The following is a 16811-nucleotide window of genomic DNA, read 5'->3' on the forward strand; positions in this document are numbered from 1 at the left end:
CATCGATATATTCTACTTTCAGTTGGTCTTCAGGAAAACACAGTCTCCGAAGGCTGCACATTAAGCTATGTGATCTGTGCAGGTCCTTATAAGGCACACAGGGGTCTCAGACTTCCCTTGACGTTTATGCGTCTCACAAATGGATCCTTTTACTTGAAATGTGAAGTTTCATAGACCCAAGTTGGATTTCTGTACAATGCATGCACCAAATGATGCCTTTTTGGAGCAATGTTGTGCAGCTGAAATAGCTAACTCTGGGGTTTCTGGGTGCCCTGCAGCCACAGTACACAAACCTGGGGCTCCTGAACAGCATGGACCAGCAGATTCAGAACGGCTCCTCGTCCACCAGCCCCTACAATACAGACCACGCGCAGAACAGCGTCACGGCACCGTCGCCCTATGCGCAGCCCAGCTCCACCTTCGATGCCCTCTCGCCGTCCCCCGCCATCCCCTCCAACACCGACTACCCGGGCCCGCACAGCTTCGACGTGTCTTTCCAGCAGTCCAGCACCGCCAAGTCGGCCACCTGGACGGTAAGAGCCCTGGGCACCTGCGTGCCCTTAAACCTGACCCTTGCCTCGGAGGGTGGTCTTTCCTTGCCCCCCTGGGGACTTCTCAGCCCTGTCAAAGCTGAGAGATTCATTTCACACAGTTTCTCCCTGCCCTCCAAGGATATTTTGGTTTTGAATGTTTAACATTGAACCAGAGAAAGAAAAAGTGCCGTCACGTGGCCAAAGTGCCGATCTGGGAACCAAAGCCCTGTAATTCTGAATGGCTTCTAGCGATTTCAGCAGATCTATTCTCTCCATTCCTGCTGTCAGGGGTCCTTGGTGTGAAAGTTTTTGCAAAGCTATAAAGCATTATGCCAACAAGAAACATCATAGTCCTAGGATACGTATTTGCATTTTCCAGAATGTAGGTTAGTTACCAGCCTCATTATTTTAAAGAAGTAAATGCCATATTAATACGTGATTAAAAAATAAAATCACAGACATGGAGTAATAAATGTAAATCTCACTTATTAAGGAAGGGCTAAATTTGTTTATACATGTAGGTTCTAAAACACGAATAGTAATTTACTGATACAAATGGATTCATTATATTTAGAATTCCCCCCCACCAAAGAAGCTTCTAAAACTGTACCCCAGAGTCCTGAATTAGTCCAAAGACATTCTGATGAGAAATGTTGGAAAAAAGAACTTTACATATATAACTTTTCCAAGAAAATACGGAAATATTTTCAAAACTTAAAAAGGTGCAAGAATGCTTATTCTGTTTCAAAGTTCATATTGTAAGGTATTATAAATAAAGCTTATATATAAGGGAGGAGATATACAAGACTTGCTTTAATTGTTTGATCAAAGAATGCCCAAACCAAAGTGGCATGCATATTTTTCAAACAACTTAATATTTGCAAAGATTCCAAAAGCGCTTCCAAATATCGTCCTCTTATTGACAGGTAGCTTTAGAATTGCTTTCACAGTTTTTTCCCCCTCTTTGGCAAATAGGTTTCTTTGGAAAGTGTTTTACTTTTACATTATAGCATCTAGTTCACTATTGCTTTAGTCCAGCTGTATCTGGTTCACAAAACAATCAACATTTATGTCACTACCTCCCAATGTCATTTCACATGTGTTCCCTCATTTTGTCTTCACTTGTTTGTGTGCTAGGTAGGATGAGCTGTATACTTCCCGTTTGACTAGTGAGGAAAGCTAAGAATGTAGAGGTTTAACGACATCCCTAAACGGACAGAAGCTTTTGTGCAGCAGGACCTATTTCTGATTCTGGCCTCCCCGCCAGATTGTGTTCTTTCTTTCTTTTTCTTTTCTTTTTAATTAAGAAAAGTTTTTTTTAAATGTTTATTCATTTTTTTTGAGAGAGAGAGAAAGAGACAGAGACAGAGAACGTGAGTTGGAAAGGGACAGAGAGAGAGAGAGAGACGCAGAATCCGAAGCAGGCTCCAGGATCTGAGCTGTCAGCACAGAGCCCGATTCGAGGCTTGAACTCAGGAACTCTGAGATCATGACCTGAGCTGAAGTTGGACGCTTAACCACCCGAGCCACCCAGGCACCCCTCTTTCTTTCTTTTTCTACCATTCCACATCGGGATGTTCAAAATTTGCCTAAAATTCTGTTTTAGTGCTTTGTTATCACAGTGTGAAAAGTAGTTCTGTCGTGGTTCACATTTCAGACCTAAAGCCTAACTATGAGCCTACAATTTGATCTTTTTTCCGTGTGTGATTTATCAATTGTATCATAATCTTGAGTGTCTTTTATATGAATAATCCTGGAGATGGACACTAAAGGGAAGTAAACTTAAAGCTTATAGGCCTTAATAAATATTGGTTGATCAGTCTAAGTAATACTTTGCTGAAAATCTTCTCGACTAACCATTTTATAAATGGAGCACAATGTGCTTTAGGATAGGGGTCGCCGATTGGATGTTCTGGATCCCTGATCTTCCAGGCTAACAGTCTTTCATTTGTGTACCCAGACCGAGCTCCACTGTGTTAGGAATAAGCACATCTGAAGGGCTGATGGACATATGGAGGCCACTAAATGACTGCTCACTTCCCTTCTAAAATGGTGTAAGAACCATGGTGATAGATCTTGTTGCAAATGCAACCTTAAATCAGCCTCCTTTGCCTCCCCATCACCTCCTCATACATAAATCTTTTTTTTAATGTTTTTTATTTATTTTTGAGAGAGAGATAGAGAGAGTGTGAGCAGGGGAGGGTCAGAGAGAGAGGGAGACACAGACTTTGAAATAGGCTCCAGGCTCTGAGCTGGCTATCAGCACAGAGCCCAACACAGGACTCGAACCCACGAACTGCGAGATCATGACCTGAGCTGAAGTCGGACACTTAGCCGACTGAGCCACCCGGGCGCCCCTCCTCATACAGAAATCTTAATGTTTATGTTTTTCCATATTGAACACAATTCTGAACCATCAAAGCCACCTCTCTAGGAGAAGTAAATTGGGACACACACACACACACACACACACACACACACGGCTGGGGATATATACCTAAGTGGTAGGTTAAAAAGAAGAGGAAATGTCTTGTGGAGTCTTTCTGGTAAAATTTCCATACATGGGATAACCTTGAGGTCAGTGCCCTGAATCCAGGGGGTAGGCACTGGTGTTAGGGGAAGGGCCACGGTTTGTGGGACAGAAAACCTGGATTCTAGACATGATCATCTTTGTGACTGTAGCCCAGTCACTTGGTCTTGCTCGAGTTCTGTCTGTGTCTTTGATGAGGAAGGGGCTGAGTCCGGTGAAATCTATTTTCCTTTCTTCTGGTGTGCTAGTATTAAAAATCAGCATAGGCCACTTTTAGAAGGACATAAGTTCTTGTTAGGTGTTTTGCCTGCCATTTAATGAGTGGCCTGGGTTAAGCTGTTTTGTCTTTCTTGGATTTCAAACCAGCTCTCTACAGTCTACCCTACATATTTTACCGAATCCTATAGAATTTTACAGGTTTTATAGAATAGGTTGGATTAGATGTCCATTCTCTCCTTCTAGTGTAGCATGTGGTGTCTAGAGTTTTCCTAAGTAGTCCTTTCTTGTTCAGCATCAGTTTTATTTTAGGCTCAGTTGCATTTCTTCTAAACTTAGGACACTTGAACCCTTATCTGAGTAGCAATTGAAATCACCTGAAAAGACCTCGGATCTAGCCATGGACACTGGTATCTGGTATATAGCAGCATCTAATTCTCTAAGCCAAATTATATATCCCCCCACTTATACACAGACCTCACTGGTTTTGTTTTTGAAAGATTATTTATTTTGATGGGGGGAGAGAGAGAGAGAGAGAGCACGAGCTAGCACCAGCACATGCATGAGTGTTGGGGGGAGGGGCAGAGAGTGAGATAGAGAATGCCAAGCAGGCTCAGCACCGTCAGCATGACAGCAGAGCTGTCATAAGCTGTGAGATTCTGACCTGAGCCAAAACCAAGAGTTGGACGCTTACGGTCTGAGCCACCCAGGTGCCCCCATAGACCTCACATTTTTAAAAGTATTGTCCCATACTTTTATTTGGGCTGAGCCTCACAGCTGAGGCTGTTAGCCCCACTTTTATAAATGAGGAAACCTAGAGAAGTCAAGGTTACAAAGCTGACCACCCGTCGAGAAGGGAGAGGAACCCAGGGTCCCTCACTACCAGTTCAAGTCTGTCTGCCATCCTGTCTAGACTGTCTTTCCCCCTGATAGAAGGAGATATACAGGGACCCACGGGCCCTGTGTAGTATGGGGCTAAAGCCTAGCCAATAGAAGCCAATGTGTCATATTACACAACACCTATTTCTTAGGCAGTCTGTACATTTTAAAGCAACTTTTCAAAATAAAACACTATAATTTAATGTTTTATTTATTTCTGAGAGAGAGAGAGAGAGGCAGCATGAGCAGGGGAGAGTCAGAGAGAGGGAGACACAGAATCCAAAGCAGGCTCCAGGCTCTGAGCTGTCAGCACAGAACCCGACGCGGGGCTCGAACCCACGAACCGTGAGATCATGACCTGAGCTGAAGTTGGATGCTCAACTGACTGAGCCACCCAGGGGCCCCAGGCACTATAATTTAAAACTGCGTGCAAACGGGAAGCAGCAGAAACAGCTGTCAGTAGGAAGAGCTACACTTACTGCAAAGCATTCTGGGAATTCTGTAATAAAAACCGTTTTAGTACCATTTTATCACTTGTCATTGTCCTTTCGTGTTTTCCCTTTTAATTCTGGTTTTATGCAGAATTACTGCCAAAACATAATTAATATACTTAAAGTATGTAGGCATCTTCCCTTTGCTTTCTCTATTTTTTATTTATTTTTTAATGTTTACTTTTGAGAGAAAGAGAGAAAAGAAGAGAGACAGAGACAGAATGTGAGTGGAGGAGGAGCAGAGAGACAGGGAGACACAGAATCAAAAGCAGACTCCAGGCCCTGAGCTGTCAGCACAGAGCCCAACACAGGTCTCGAACTCACGAACCATGAGATCGTGACCTGAGCCAAAGTTGGACACTTAACTGACTGAGTCACCCAGGCACGCCTCTATTTTTTATAGAACAAATACGGTTGTGTTTCCAGTTCCATAAAAATAGGGTATTGATTTTAAACTTCTCCAATAAAATAAAATGAAGCGTGATTTCATTTTTCCATATTCTCTATTCACGGACACACACACATACACGTGCAAACCCAAACCAACACTGAATTTAGGATTTACTTTCAGTCTCTGCTTGTTTCTACAATATAATTGCTCCTGTTAGGAGAGACTTACTACTTATTATATTAAGGTGCTACTCCAGTATGGTAGCTAGGAACCATTAGCCATAAGAGGGTTGACAGAATGGTATTGTAGAATTGGCAGGAAACTCAGGTACAGATTGCAATTCTGAAATTTCCTAGTGGCATAAGGGACCTACCCAAAGAATCCAATCTCTTTGAACCTCACTTTTTCATGCCTACAAGTGGGCATGTTCATACATTCCTTATTATGAGGATTGCACGACCTGTATAGGGCACTAATCAGCACCCGACTTGCCATGGGCATATAATGTTTATGAATCTGAATTTTGATCCCTTTGTTTCATGAGCTTATTACAGTTTTGTGAGGGTTCACTGGTACAACAAGTAATAAGGTAAAGGAACGCAGAGCAGAATGTTTCTACTTTTCTTGCTTTTCTTAGTGCTTTCAGGCTATTAACATGCATACTCTAGCTCTAGGGGACTGTGATATTATCCACTATCCAAATATATGAATAGATGCTATAGAATGATAACAGGCTGGCCCGTACACAGGCAGGGTGACTGTGCTATTTTCCTATGCCTGCCCAAGCCGATGCAGGCTCCTTGCCTGCACAAGGCAGGGCCCTCTCCGTATCTTAAGAACCCGTTGACTTCAGCATTTATTTTTCATTGTTAACCTGCCACTACATTAATGGGGATGCCATTTTCAGTCATCATGTTAAATAGAGGAAAACTGTAGATTTCACTTATGTGAAATGGGCCAACACATTGATTCGCAATGGCAGAGTACTGGGGAGAGCCTACACGCTCGCCAGTGTGGTACTTTCAATAATTTGGGGGCAAATCCATATAAAGAATCACTCTGTGGCCATTAGGAAGAATCATATGACCTGACCTGGATCGCTTTTGGAATTATTGGTGGGGAAGAGATCAGCTTTCGGTGGTACCTGAGAACAGAGAGGTCTGGTAAGAACCCCACTTCTGGGGGCAGAGTGTTTTCTTTCACTGAACTCTAGTCACCAGGCCTCTTTGTGAATATAAGTCAGTCTGTCTCGATTATAAACCTTTGTCAATTTGAGAGCTGTTTTCTCATAACCCATGACACACAGTATTATCTGTGGGCAAACACTGTGAAAACCTCAGGTTAGTGGTTTTTGTTGTGCTTATGAGATAATGACCTGGCCTTTGGACATACAATCCTTTTTTGCTATTGTGACTTTCTCCCTGAATAGATTTCAAGGTCTTAGCGGGCAGGCATCCTGACCTGGTACCCAGCACACTGTCTAGCGTACAGTAGGCCCTTAATAAATATTAAGAGACTTTGTTTTCTCTTCATGGTTAAAGGAAGCAGTTATAGTTCCAAGCAGTATACCCCAGATCTGACCTTGATTGTTAACTGTAAATTTGATGCTTTTTCCCTCCACCCATGATTTATAGAGAGCATTCTTCCTTTGCCTTTCCTAATCATGCCAGCCTCATGTCCTGTTCAGAGCTTTTAAGAATCTGACTTGAGCAAGTGGAGAGATTAGGGAGGTGGCATTTGAAAGGGGAACAGCCAGTTCCCTGGAGAGTTTCATTGATCCCAGCATATCAGTCTTGCAAAGCTCTCTCCCCTTGGCTTCACTGGCGAGCTGAGATGCATGCCTGTGGCCCACCCTCCCTGTCATCAGGTTACCTGTAATGTAAGACTTCCAGAATAAGGCTGCCAACTCTGCAGAAATCTAATGCAAGCCAGCCCATTGCATGGCCCTCTGGAATCTTGGGACTCTTAAGAATAGCCCATCAAAGGACATGATGTACAGACAAACTTTTTCGTGGTGAATATGATTTATCAACTTCTTTTCACAAAGGAAACACTTTTGTCTTCAAAGTTTGAGCTCTAATGGGGGCTTGCGCTGATCTCATAATTGCGTGGGTGTTAGGCTTTATTGCTGAGGGATCGAAAGCACTAGACTTGGCTCCTGCCTGTGTTACATTTGTTACCCATAACAAGGTTATTTACACTTCTTGACATAGCTGCCCTGCCTATCTCCAGAGATGCACAGAGGAGTGCCTTTTTGTGCCTCTCTCGTGGTGAAGAAAATAATAACATTGATCATACTCACCTGCTAACCAGCTATTCCTTAGTTCCCCAAGTATTGAGGAAGAATCTACTGAATAAAGGACTTGAGGATTCTTGGTGATGGTTTGTGTTACTTACTTAACTCTAGATTGGATTTTAAAATGAATTTCCATTGCAAGACATGCGGAAAAGGTATTGTTCGCAGAGCAGAGGAACCTAATCAGCATGTTTATCCTGTTTTGTTTAGATTGACTCTAGGCCAATGTATTTGTGATAGGCCAGTTTCACCTAATCTAATGTTTATGCCCCCCCCCCCCCCCAGTATTCTGAGAGATTTGTTGAATGCACTATAGGGTTTTTATTTAAAAATGAAAATTTGATACTGATTTATTATATCTAATATGATGAGAACTCACCACGCATTAAAAAGAAACAAATAGCAAACTTAAAATCAGCTGGCATTTCTTTTTCTACGACAAAGTTTTCTTTTTTTTCTTCTGTTTCTTGTCTTAATCCCTCCCCCCCCCCCTTCCCTTCTCCTCTTTGTCCTCCTCCTTTACTATGTTATCGTCAGTAGTGATGAGTTTCTCTTTTGGTTTTGTAAGTATTACTGGCCACTCAGTACCTTGTTTGTTCACTGTAGCTTTGCTTTCCAGGGGTGGTAGATTAATATTGGGAAGATCATGATATAAATCAACCTTGATGAACCTTTTCATCAAGCATGGGAAGCGAGGGCTGCCTGGGTGACTCAGTCAGTGAAGTGTCTGATTCTTGATTTCTGCTCAGATCATCATCTCAGTCAGTGGGTTTCAGTCACTGCTCTGCACTGACCGCATGGAGCCTGCTTCGGATTCTCTCTCTGTCCCTTCTGTCTCAAAATAAATAAGTAAGCTTAAAAAAACAAAACAAAATAAAAGAATGGGAATCCGATCAACAGGCCCTTTTGGTTTAACAAATCATTTTGACTAGAAATGGGCTACCTTAGAGGTGGTGTACCCAAATATCAGCCAGAATCAAATGATGAGAACAAGGATGGTGGTGAGACGAAATCACATACAGTGGTAAGTGCTTTGGAACCCCAGCTTGTTGTCATGGGGGAAAGCAGACCTGGCGTTAAAAGAATAGATTTTTAAGAACAGCTAGAAACCTGAGTTTGTGTGGAATATCTCCAGATCTTTAAGTGACAGTAATGATTTTATTTTTTAATAAGTTATAATACACTATAGACAAAACAGTTGACTTGCTGAATGTTATCCTTGGGATATATTAAATAGTGACAAGGGAAGATGGTGTGGAGTTTAATAATATAACTGGAATCTCGAGCAAGCAACTAAGGGAAAGATTGCGAGTAAATATATTTCATTCAGAAATAATTCTCTGTCACATTAAAAACCTGTATAGATTAATCCCTTTCTATAATAAACTAAGCAACACATTGTCACTGCAGAATTTTCTCAGTATTTTTCATGCAATAAATGAAAAATGAAAGCTAAATTTCTAAAATTAAAATTGTATTTTATAAAAATAGTATTTATTTTTAGATTTTTATCTAAGGAAAAGCTTACTGTATGCTTTTAGTTTTTATCATTAGAGAATTTGCAGAACTCAAACTTGGCCAAAATTGTAATCATAAAAGGGCAGTGAGATTTAAAGAGTTTTACATAAATCTTCTCAGCTCACTAACTGATAGCTTATTTTTAATTGGCACATAGAGAGTGTGCCGGAACTCAAATCACCTGAAAACTGAGGTCTCAACAGAGAATAATATCATATGAAATTTTTAATAACTCAAAAGAAATGCAGTATATCATTAAACTTGATAAAGATTCCTTAAAATCAGTCCAGAATGATGTATACCATTTATTGAGGGAACGTTGCCTTCTCCTATATGAGCTCTGTACCCTCTCCCACTTGTATCCCCAATATTAGCCGTTTCTGTGGTATGACCAAGCCCTGAATGGTTCCCACCCCCTCTGATGGAGAAAGGAGCATGCATTTTTCTCAGGAAAGGGGATTAGCAATCAGCTGCCATATCATGAGTAAAAGCAACTGTGTGTAAAGTAAATCCTCATAGTTTTCTATCAACAGCAATTACTACATCTACTCGGGTCACCGGAACTGGAAGGCCACTTGACGTGGGCTTTCTGCCCACCCATTTCCAATTCTTTAAGATTAAAGGAGAGTTTGGGCACCTGCGTGGCTCAGTTGGCTAAGCGTCCAACTTCAGCTCAGGTCATGATCTCGCAGTTAGTGGGTTCAAGCCCCGCATGGGGATCTGTGCTGACAGCTCAGAGCCTGGAGCCTGCTTCTGATTCTGTATCTCCCTCTCTCTCTCACCCTTCCCTGCTCACGCTGCCTCTCTCTCTCTCTCAGAAATAAATAAAACATTAAAAAAAAAAAGATTAAAGGAGAGTTTATTGTAAGGGAAAGTCTTAGACTCTTTGAAGCCCTGCAGACGGTCTGTAGACATGGAAAGGCTTTTAAAACAAGGGGTCCTATAATTAAATGCACGGAGGTCTAAAGCTAATGATCTTAGCAGCAGTCTCTTCTGCAGTTTTTAATAATGATGATGGCCCCATCATCAGGCTCCCCTCAGGTGAGATTTAAAAGAAAATCTGATAGTAGCCAGAGATCCTAGATCACATTTATTGTGAGGTAAATCAGGGAGAGATTCTCACTTTACACATAGAAGAAGATTCTCATTTCACGTTGAATCTGATAATGAAAACTCAAAATTTCTTAGTGGAAACAAAAAATTAAAAGCCGATATAATTTGCCATCTATTGTATTCCCAAGGTCGACAGATTTCTAATTGTGATATGAGGACTAGTGAATTTTCAAGTTCATCAGTCAGTCGTTCCTTCATGGGTCAGTTATTCAGTTTTTATTTCTACTTTCTATGCTGTTTAACCAATATCATCTACTATCAGGGAAAAAGAGAATGAAGAGGAGTACTCCATTTCAAAATACTCTTCTTTTTATTTGAATGGTTTCCATGTTACATTAGATAGGCAGAACAATGGTTACTTAGCGTTCGGGTTCTCATTTGAATCTGAGAAGTCATCTGACCGGCACAGAAGAGTGTGCCCAGGTAGAACCCAGGACTCAGAGGGAGACTTTTGGGTACTAACAAGTCTTGTGATCTGGGGCACCTTGGTTTGATTCTGCCCATCTGTTCAATGGGTCTTACAATACTTACTTGGCTGGATTGTTGTGAGGCCAAATTAAAATTTGTGAAACTTGTTGGGAAGCTGAGAGATCAAGTTCTCAAAACATGATATGTTAGCCTATCGTGGATTTTTGTTTTTAGATGTGCCTGCTTGAATGCTTACAGTTTCATCAGTTTTCCATTCACAAGCAGAGATGGATGAAACAGTACAGATATATAAATCCCTAGAAATAAAAGTGGGATGAAAATATACTCTCTAGATAATATCGCATGTATATATGCAGATTTTTCTAATATAATTTCTTCTTAAAACATATTTAATTCAATCCCACAACTGTTAATCAGTTACTTTTTTCTTACTGTTGTACTGGTTACATTTTAGCAGAACCAATAAAATAGTTTTAAATTATGATTATTTTATGGGGTCAGCAAAAGAAGAAAACATTCTCTTTTTGTTGAAAATACAAAAATAAATATGCATACTTATATAAATATACATATATGTTACTCTAGTTGAGTAACAAAAGAGTTAAATCACAAGAATTATACTTTGGACTTGAAACATATTCCTTTCTTCTCTCTCCCTTGCCCTTGTTTCCTTGCTTTTCCTTATTCCCTATGTTAAGACTTTTTTCATTTTACTATTTTGTATTCTTGGGAAAGCAAATCTCATTTTCCAATAAGAACAACATTGTTATGGCGGCTTATATCTCTGACCAAGGACTTGTCAACAAGTAAGTCATGATTAACTGTATGTCATATAAGCAAAATTCTGACTACTGTGAACCACTATAATAGTTTAAAATAGCAAAATACTTCTCATAATCCTATAAAATTTGCTTAAATATCTTGAATGACCTGACATGTATATTAAGTTTACTTATAACATATATTTTTAAGTTATTTTTGAATTGATTTCTCTAAAACTGGTATGCTATTATAATAACCATTTTAATTAACTGTTTAATGCCAGAATTTTGATACATTTGACATATAGTAATCTGAGATGCCTGTGTTGCTCAAAATTTTTCTGGGGAAAATTATAGTGGATACTTAAAAAACATCTTCCTGTTGCTAAGAATTCTATTCAAAAAAGAATTCTGTAGTGGAGACCATTCTTCATTTTCAGGATTTGAATAAAATTTTAAAGGTATGAAGATTTTGCTTGTAAGGAAAAAGGAAAAAGAAAAACCTGGAACTTATGGAGTTTGAAAATCTCAATAGTTTGTGTGTGTGTTTACTATCCCTGACCATCACCACAATCTCTAAAGTAGAACGGTCTTGAAGTAAAAAAGTAAGTGTTTATGAGAAAGGCTCTGAGTGCTAATGGACAGAGCTCTCTTCCTTTGCCTGAGTAATTTATCATGGATATCTTTGAGGACACAGTTGTATGTTGGATCCAGGATCTAATTTTAAATCCTGTCTCTTTGGGGGCACCTGGGTGGATCAGTCGGTTAAATGTCCGACTTCAGCTCGGGTCATGATCTCATGGTTTGTGGGTTCAAGCCTCACTTTGGGCTCTGTGCCGACAACTCAGAGCGTGGAGCTGCTTTGGATTCTGTGTCTCCCTCTCTCTCTGCCCATCCCTCACTCATGCTCTGTCTCTCTCTGTCTCTCAAAAATAAACAAACAAACAAAAATAAATGTCTCTTTGGGGCACCTGGGTGGTCAGTTGAGGAGTTGAGGGTGCAACTCTTAATTTTGGCTCAGGTCATGATTCCAGGGTCATGGGATTGAGCCCCATGTCAGGTTCTACATTGGGCATGGAGCCTGCTTAACATATTCATTCATTCATTCATTCATTCTCTCTCTCTCTCAAAAACAAAACAAGACAAAACAACAACAAAAAAATTCTCTCCCTCTGTTCCTCTCTCCGGCTTGTGATCTCTCTCTCTCTCTCAAATTAAAAATAAACCAACCAACCAACAAATAAATAAATAAATGCTTTCTGTTCAAATTTATCACCTACATTCACTCTTTTAACCTTTCCATAATAAACCATGTAATTTGTAGGCCTGGCCTTTGGAAAATAGTGTTTGATAATTAAATAAAGCATGTTAATCAGTAGGTGCATTAGAAAGTGTTTTCATAACAGAAATTTGGAATAACTTTTTTTATATTTTCACAGTTAGAATAGACGTGTAGAAAATGTAACCTAACATGATAGTTAAAAAGTTTTTTGAACTAACTCCCTTAGATAAATAACCTCTTTCTCCTTTGCTTATTCTCATACTTAGAATGTACTGAAGTTATACAAGTATAAATCAATGCACACTCTTTTAAAACGATTTACTTTAAGTTTATTCCCTTTGAGTTTAGAAAGGTACTTGACAGACGTGCCTGGGTGGCTCAGTTGGTTAAGTGTTCCATTTTGGTTCAGGTTTGGATCTCATGGTTCGGGAGTTTGAGGCCCTGTGCTAACAGCTGAGAGCCTGGAACCTACTTCAGATTTCTCTCTCTCTCTCTCTCTCTCTCTCTCTCTCTCTCTCTCTCTCTCTCTCTCCCCCTCCCCCTCCCCCTAAAGTAAATAAGCATTTAAAAAAAGATAGGCAACTTGAAAAATAACTATTTTAATCCATCTTTGAAAACTATATCATCAATCTCTCAGGGTTGCCATAGATAACTCCTTCTTTAGGCTTATATTGTTCTTGCATTATATTCACTGATAATGGATCATATCTCATGTCTATCTTCAAAGACTATAGCTTACACTTTGGTATATAGGTGTAAAAAAAGCATACTTTTTAAATGTTTATTCACTTTGGGAGAGAGAGAGAGGGAGTATAGGGGAGGGGCAGAGAGAGAGAGAGAGGGAGACTGAGAGAGAGAGAGAAAGAGAGAATTCCAAGCAGGCTCCATGCCCAGTGTTGCGCTCCATCTCACAACCATGAGATCATGATCTGAGCCTAAAACAAGAGTAGACACGTAATTGACTAATCCACCCAGGTGCCCCAGAAAGGCATATTTTGCAGATATTTACATTTTACATCTGAAAGTCATCACATAATTTAACAAGCCGTGACACATCTATGCACTTTTTTGGTGTAAAAGCTACAGTGGCAAATGATGGGGCACTTGAGGTTTAGAGAAAAGACAATGCTTCACTGAGCAGAACTAGAAGGAAAGGTAGACCTCTTTCCTACTCAGGAAGCATTAAATTGATAGTCATTTGTAGAAGTTTCTGTAATGTACTCATATTTCAGAATCCATGTCTTGCCTAGCGCCCCATGGTTCTCTGTTATAATGCTTCTCTTCACACAGTAGTGTAGACATGTGTGTAAAAATTGTGCTGAGAAATTTTTGTTACATTTTTTGTGTTTATAGCATCTCCTTTCAGCCTCTACCCAAGTGTAATCATCATCTTGGATATTTTGGGATTGGGAGCAGGGAGGAGAAAGGCTAATCAAAAGGAAGAAGAGCAGAGAGCAGAAGGGAGAACGGTTTGTTAGAAAATAGAAAGTCGGTACTTCTGTAAAAGTATGGTGTGTACCCTTTAAGTGTGTTGATTGAATGTTTTCTAAGATGCTTTTATGGTACATTTTCATAATCTGGATTTCTAAAATGAGGAGAAAGCCAAAGGAATTGAAATTGAATGTTGAAATTTAATCTAAAATCTTGACGTCCTTGATGAATGCATTCCATGTAATCTATTGGATGTTGCTTCAAACTATAGGAACATACCCTTTATTTCTTTCTGTTTTCTTCTTAGTTGACTGAGCTATTTGAGGAAAGGTGAGGAAATGGGACTTATTTTCTTTTACCTAGCAAGTGTAGTTCCTTTTTGAGAAATATGCATTTTATACCTAAGAGTTGGTGGTCTTAGTCAATGAATACGGTAAATATGTCATTCCATATGCTTCTCTAAATGCTTTGAAATTTCCAGAAAGGAAGGTCTCCATTATAATTTGCTGGTAATTTATTGAAATAAAGACAAGCAATACAATTTTAAATCCCATTTTCTGTGTGCAGTAGTGACAGTTTGACTTTGGTAGTGTGATGCTTCAGTCTAGTTCCTGCCATGATGTAACTGAAGCAATATTTTAACTTAGATGCATTTTTAAAAATTTTATATATTCTTTCTACATGTTAGAAATATTCTTTTATTATAATTACTATTAAAATTAGGCTTTCCTTCAGAAACACAACCTAACTTCACAGAGCTTAATTTGAATCTGACCTTCATAGTATCTGCCTTTGGGGCTCCTAGTGAGTATCCACATATACAATGACCAGAAATGTTGGATATCTTTCGTCACTGGTCTCAATAGTGGGTCAGTTGTGCTCACCACATGGATAAAGCATCACGACAAAATAAATTAGAAGTGGAGCAGATTAGAATGGATATATTTTGCCTGGGTACTGCCCACGCTGTTATATGAGCAGTATGAGAGGTTACATCCTTCTAAAACTTGCTTACCAGCATTCCCAAACTAACAGATTTTCTTTTTTTAAATGGTATGAAAATTTGTTTTGAAGCTGTCGCTTGGACATATGGTTGTGGGGCATAGATTAGCTCCTAATTTATTGCATTCTGAATTTGTTTGACATCAGAATTTAGACTTCAGAAGCAGAAAATGTAATACTTTGAAACATTTAAACAGAATAGGGGATTATCTCTTTTCTGTAAATTCTCAATTTAAGATGAAAATGCTCTGTCAACTGCTACCTTACAATGAGATGTGATATGACACATATAATCCTACAAGATATGGAAGAGGGCTTACAGAATATCATTTTTAGTTATCTCATGGTTACAAGTACTGTGACCATCCTAGTAGATACCTAGCACATCTTCACCTCTTCCTGAAAACAAGGACTGTGGCCCTTTTGCTAAAGTGAAGATAAACCGCAGTACCTAAGGAGTCAAAGTGCTGAGTGGAAAGTATTCAGTCTCTGTAAGTTGATAGACCTGGAGTTGAATTCTGCCTCCCTCTATCTGTGCAGGCTTGGGCAAGACACTATCCCTAAGGCAGCTTCCTCATCTATAAAATGGGAATAATACATCTTTAGGTAGCACTTTATTGATAGGATTAAATACACCCAATGGAAAGTGCCTAACACTGTGGCTAGTCACTGGTGATTTTAATTGGATGGCTCATAATTGGATAATTAGAATTAGAATTTAGACTAAGCCGCCTTGGGAACTATAATTGGGAATCCTCTCTAGGGGTACCTCTAACTTCTTCCACCTTGTGGTGGAGATGATACTACAGCAATACTTTAAAACTTTCATCACAATTAGGAGCAGAGAAAAATGAATCTCCACCTTGGGCATCCTGAGGATATAATCTAAGTTGGTCCTGATTCTTAGAAGACATATACTTTCTGGGTTTTTGTTTTGTTTTGTTTCTGTAAAATGTTTCATTTAAAAATTTTTAATATGAATATAACTTTAAATATAAGTATTTCTTCTCCTTATCTAAAAAAAAAATCTTTAAAATTGAAGCTCCAGGAATGTGAATAACATTTATTTATTTATGGCTTTCAGCTACACCCAGACACACTGACATGTATATTTCTGATGTGGAAGTCCCTTGAACAATTATTCAATAAGAACCGTTTTGAGATAAATTTATGATTAATGTACTCTGAAAGATAGCACTGAGGAGGAATTATTTTTACAGCTTCAACCCAAAAAGAACTAAGTCCCATACTGTGAAAGGGGGGTCAGCCTCAACCCAAAAAGAACTAAGACCCATGCTATGAATATTCTAACTAACCAGTTGCACTGAGCTCTTTCTTACTGTCAGCTTTCCTGGAACTAGCCACTTTCTATGCCTGTTTGGGTGGCCACAGAGGGCCCCATTTCCACCAAAGAGAGGAAGTCACTGGGCTGCAGATTCCAGCTCAAAGTGAAGAATGGTCCGGATTCCATACGGATGGAATGCACTGCCTCCAGTGGTAGCGAGCTCAGCTACCACAGTGTGTAAAAACAGATGAGACCCTTGACTCAAGTTTTAGATGAGAGAATCAATTAAGGGGCCTCTGAAGTTACTTTGAATTAAAAATTCTATGCACCCAGAGAAGTCTTTTGTGGCTGGAAGGAAAGAGGAATACAGCAATGGATGACCTATTCTGTGCCAGGTTTTGATTAGGTGGGGAAGAGAGTGGACTTTACAGACAGGCGCTGGAGTAGAGACACAGAGGCAAGACTGCTGTGCCCTTTCCAGGACGGTGGTTCCTCTCTTCTGCCTGAAGCTGGGGTCACGTGTGGGAAACTGTGAAAGTTAAGCCTTGAAAGGTAGAATGAGGCCAGCCTATGAAGATCAAGGCATTTGGACTCCATCCCATAGGCAGTGTGCTGACACTGAATACTTTTTTTTTTTTTTTTTTTTTTTTTTTT

At 39.6% G+C, this 16811-nt stretch overlaps 1 protein-coding gene across 6 annotated transcripts in view; it reads left to right on the forward strand.

The window, feature by feature from the left end:
* The window catches only part of TP63 (tumor protein p63), a 104231-nt gene that overhangs the window by 18842 nt on the left and 68578 nt on the right, over positions 1 to 16811 (forward strand). For all 6 annotated transcript variants that reach the window (XM_039234212.1, XM_039234210.1, XM_039234211.1 and 3 more), the window contains one exon: positions 279 to 533. In XM_039234212.1, coding sequence (XP_039090143.1) covers positions 312 to 533 — 222 coding nt within the window. In that variant the 5' untranslated portion in view covers positions 279 to 311. The remainder of the gene's footprint in view (positions 1 to 278; positions 534 to 16811) is intronic.

This window comes from Hyaena hyaena, unplaced genomic scaffold (genome assembly GCF_003009895.1).
Source record: "Hyaena hyaena isolate Hyena2069 unplaced genomic scaffold, ASM300989v1 scaffold_84, whole genome shotgun sequence".
In the NCBI taxonomy this organism is placed as follows: domain Eukaryota; kingdom Metazoa; phylum Chordata; class Mammalia; order Carnivora; family Hyaenidae; genus Hyaena; species Hyaena hyaena.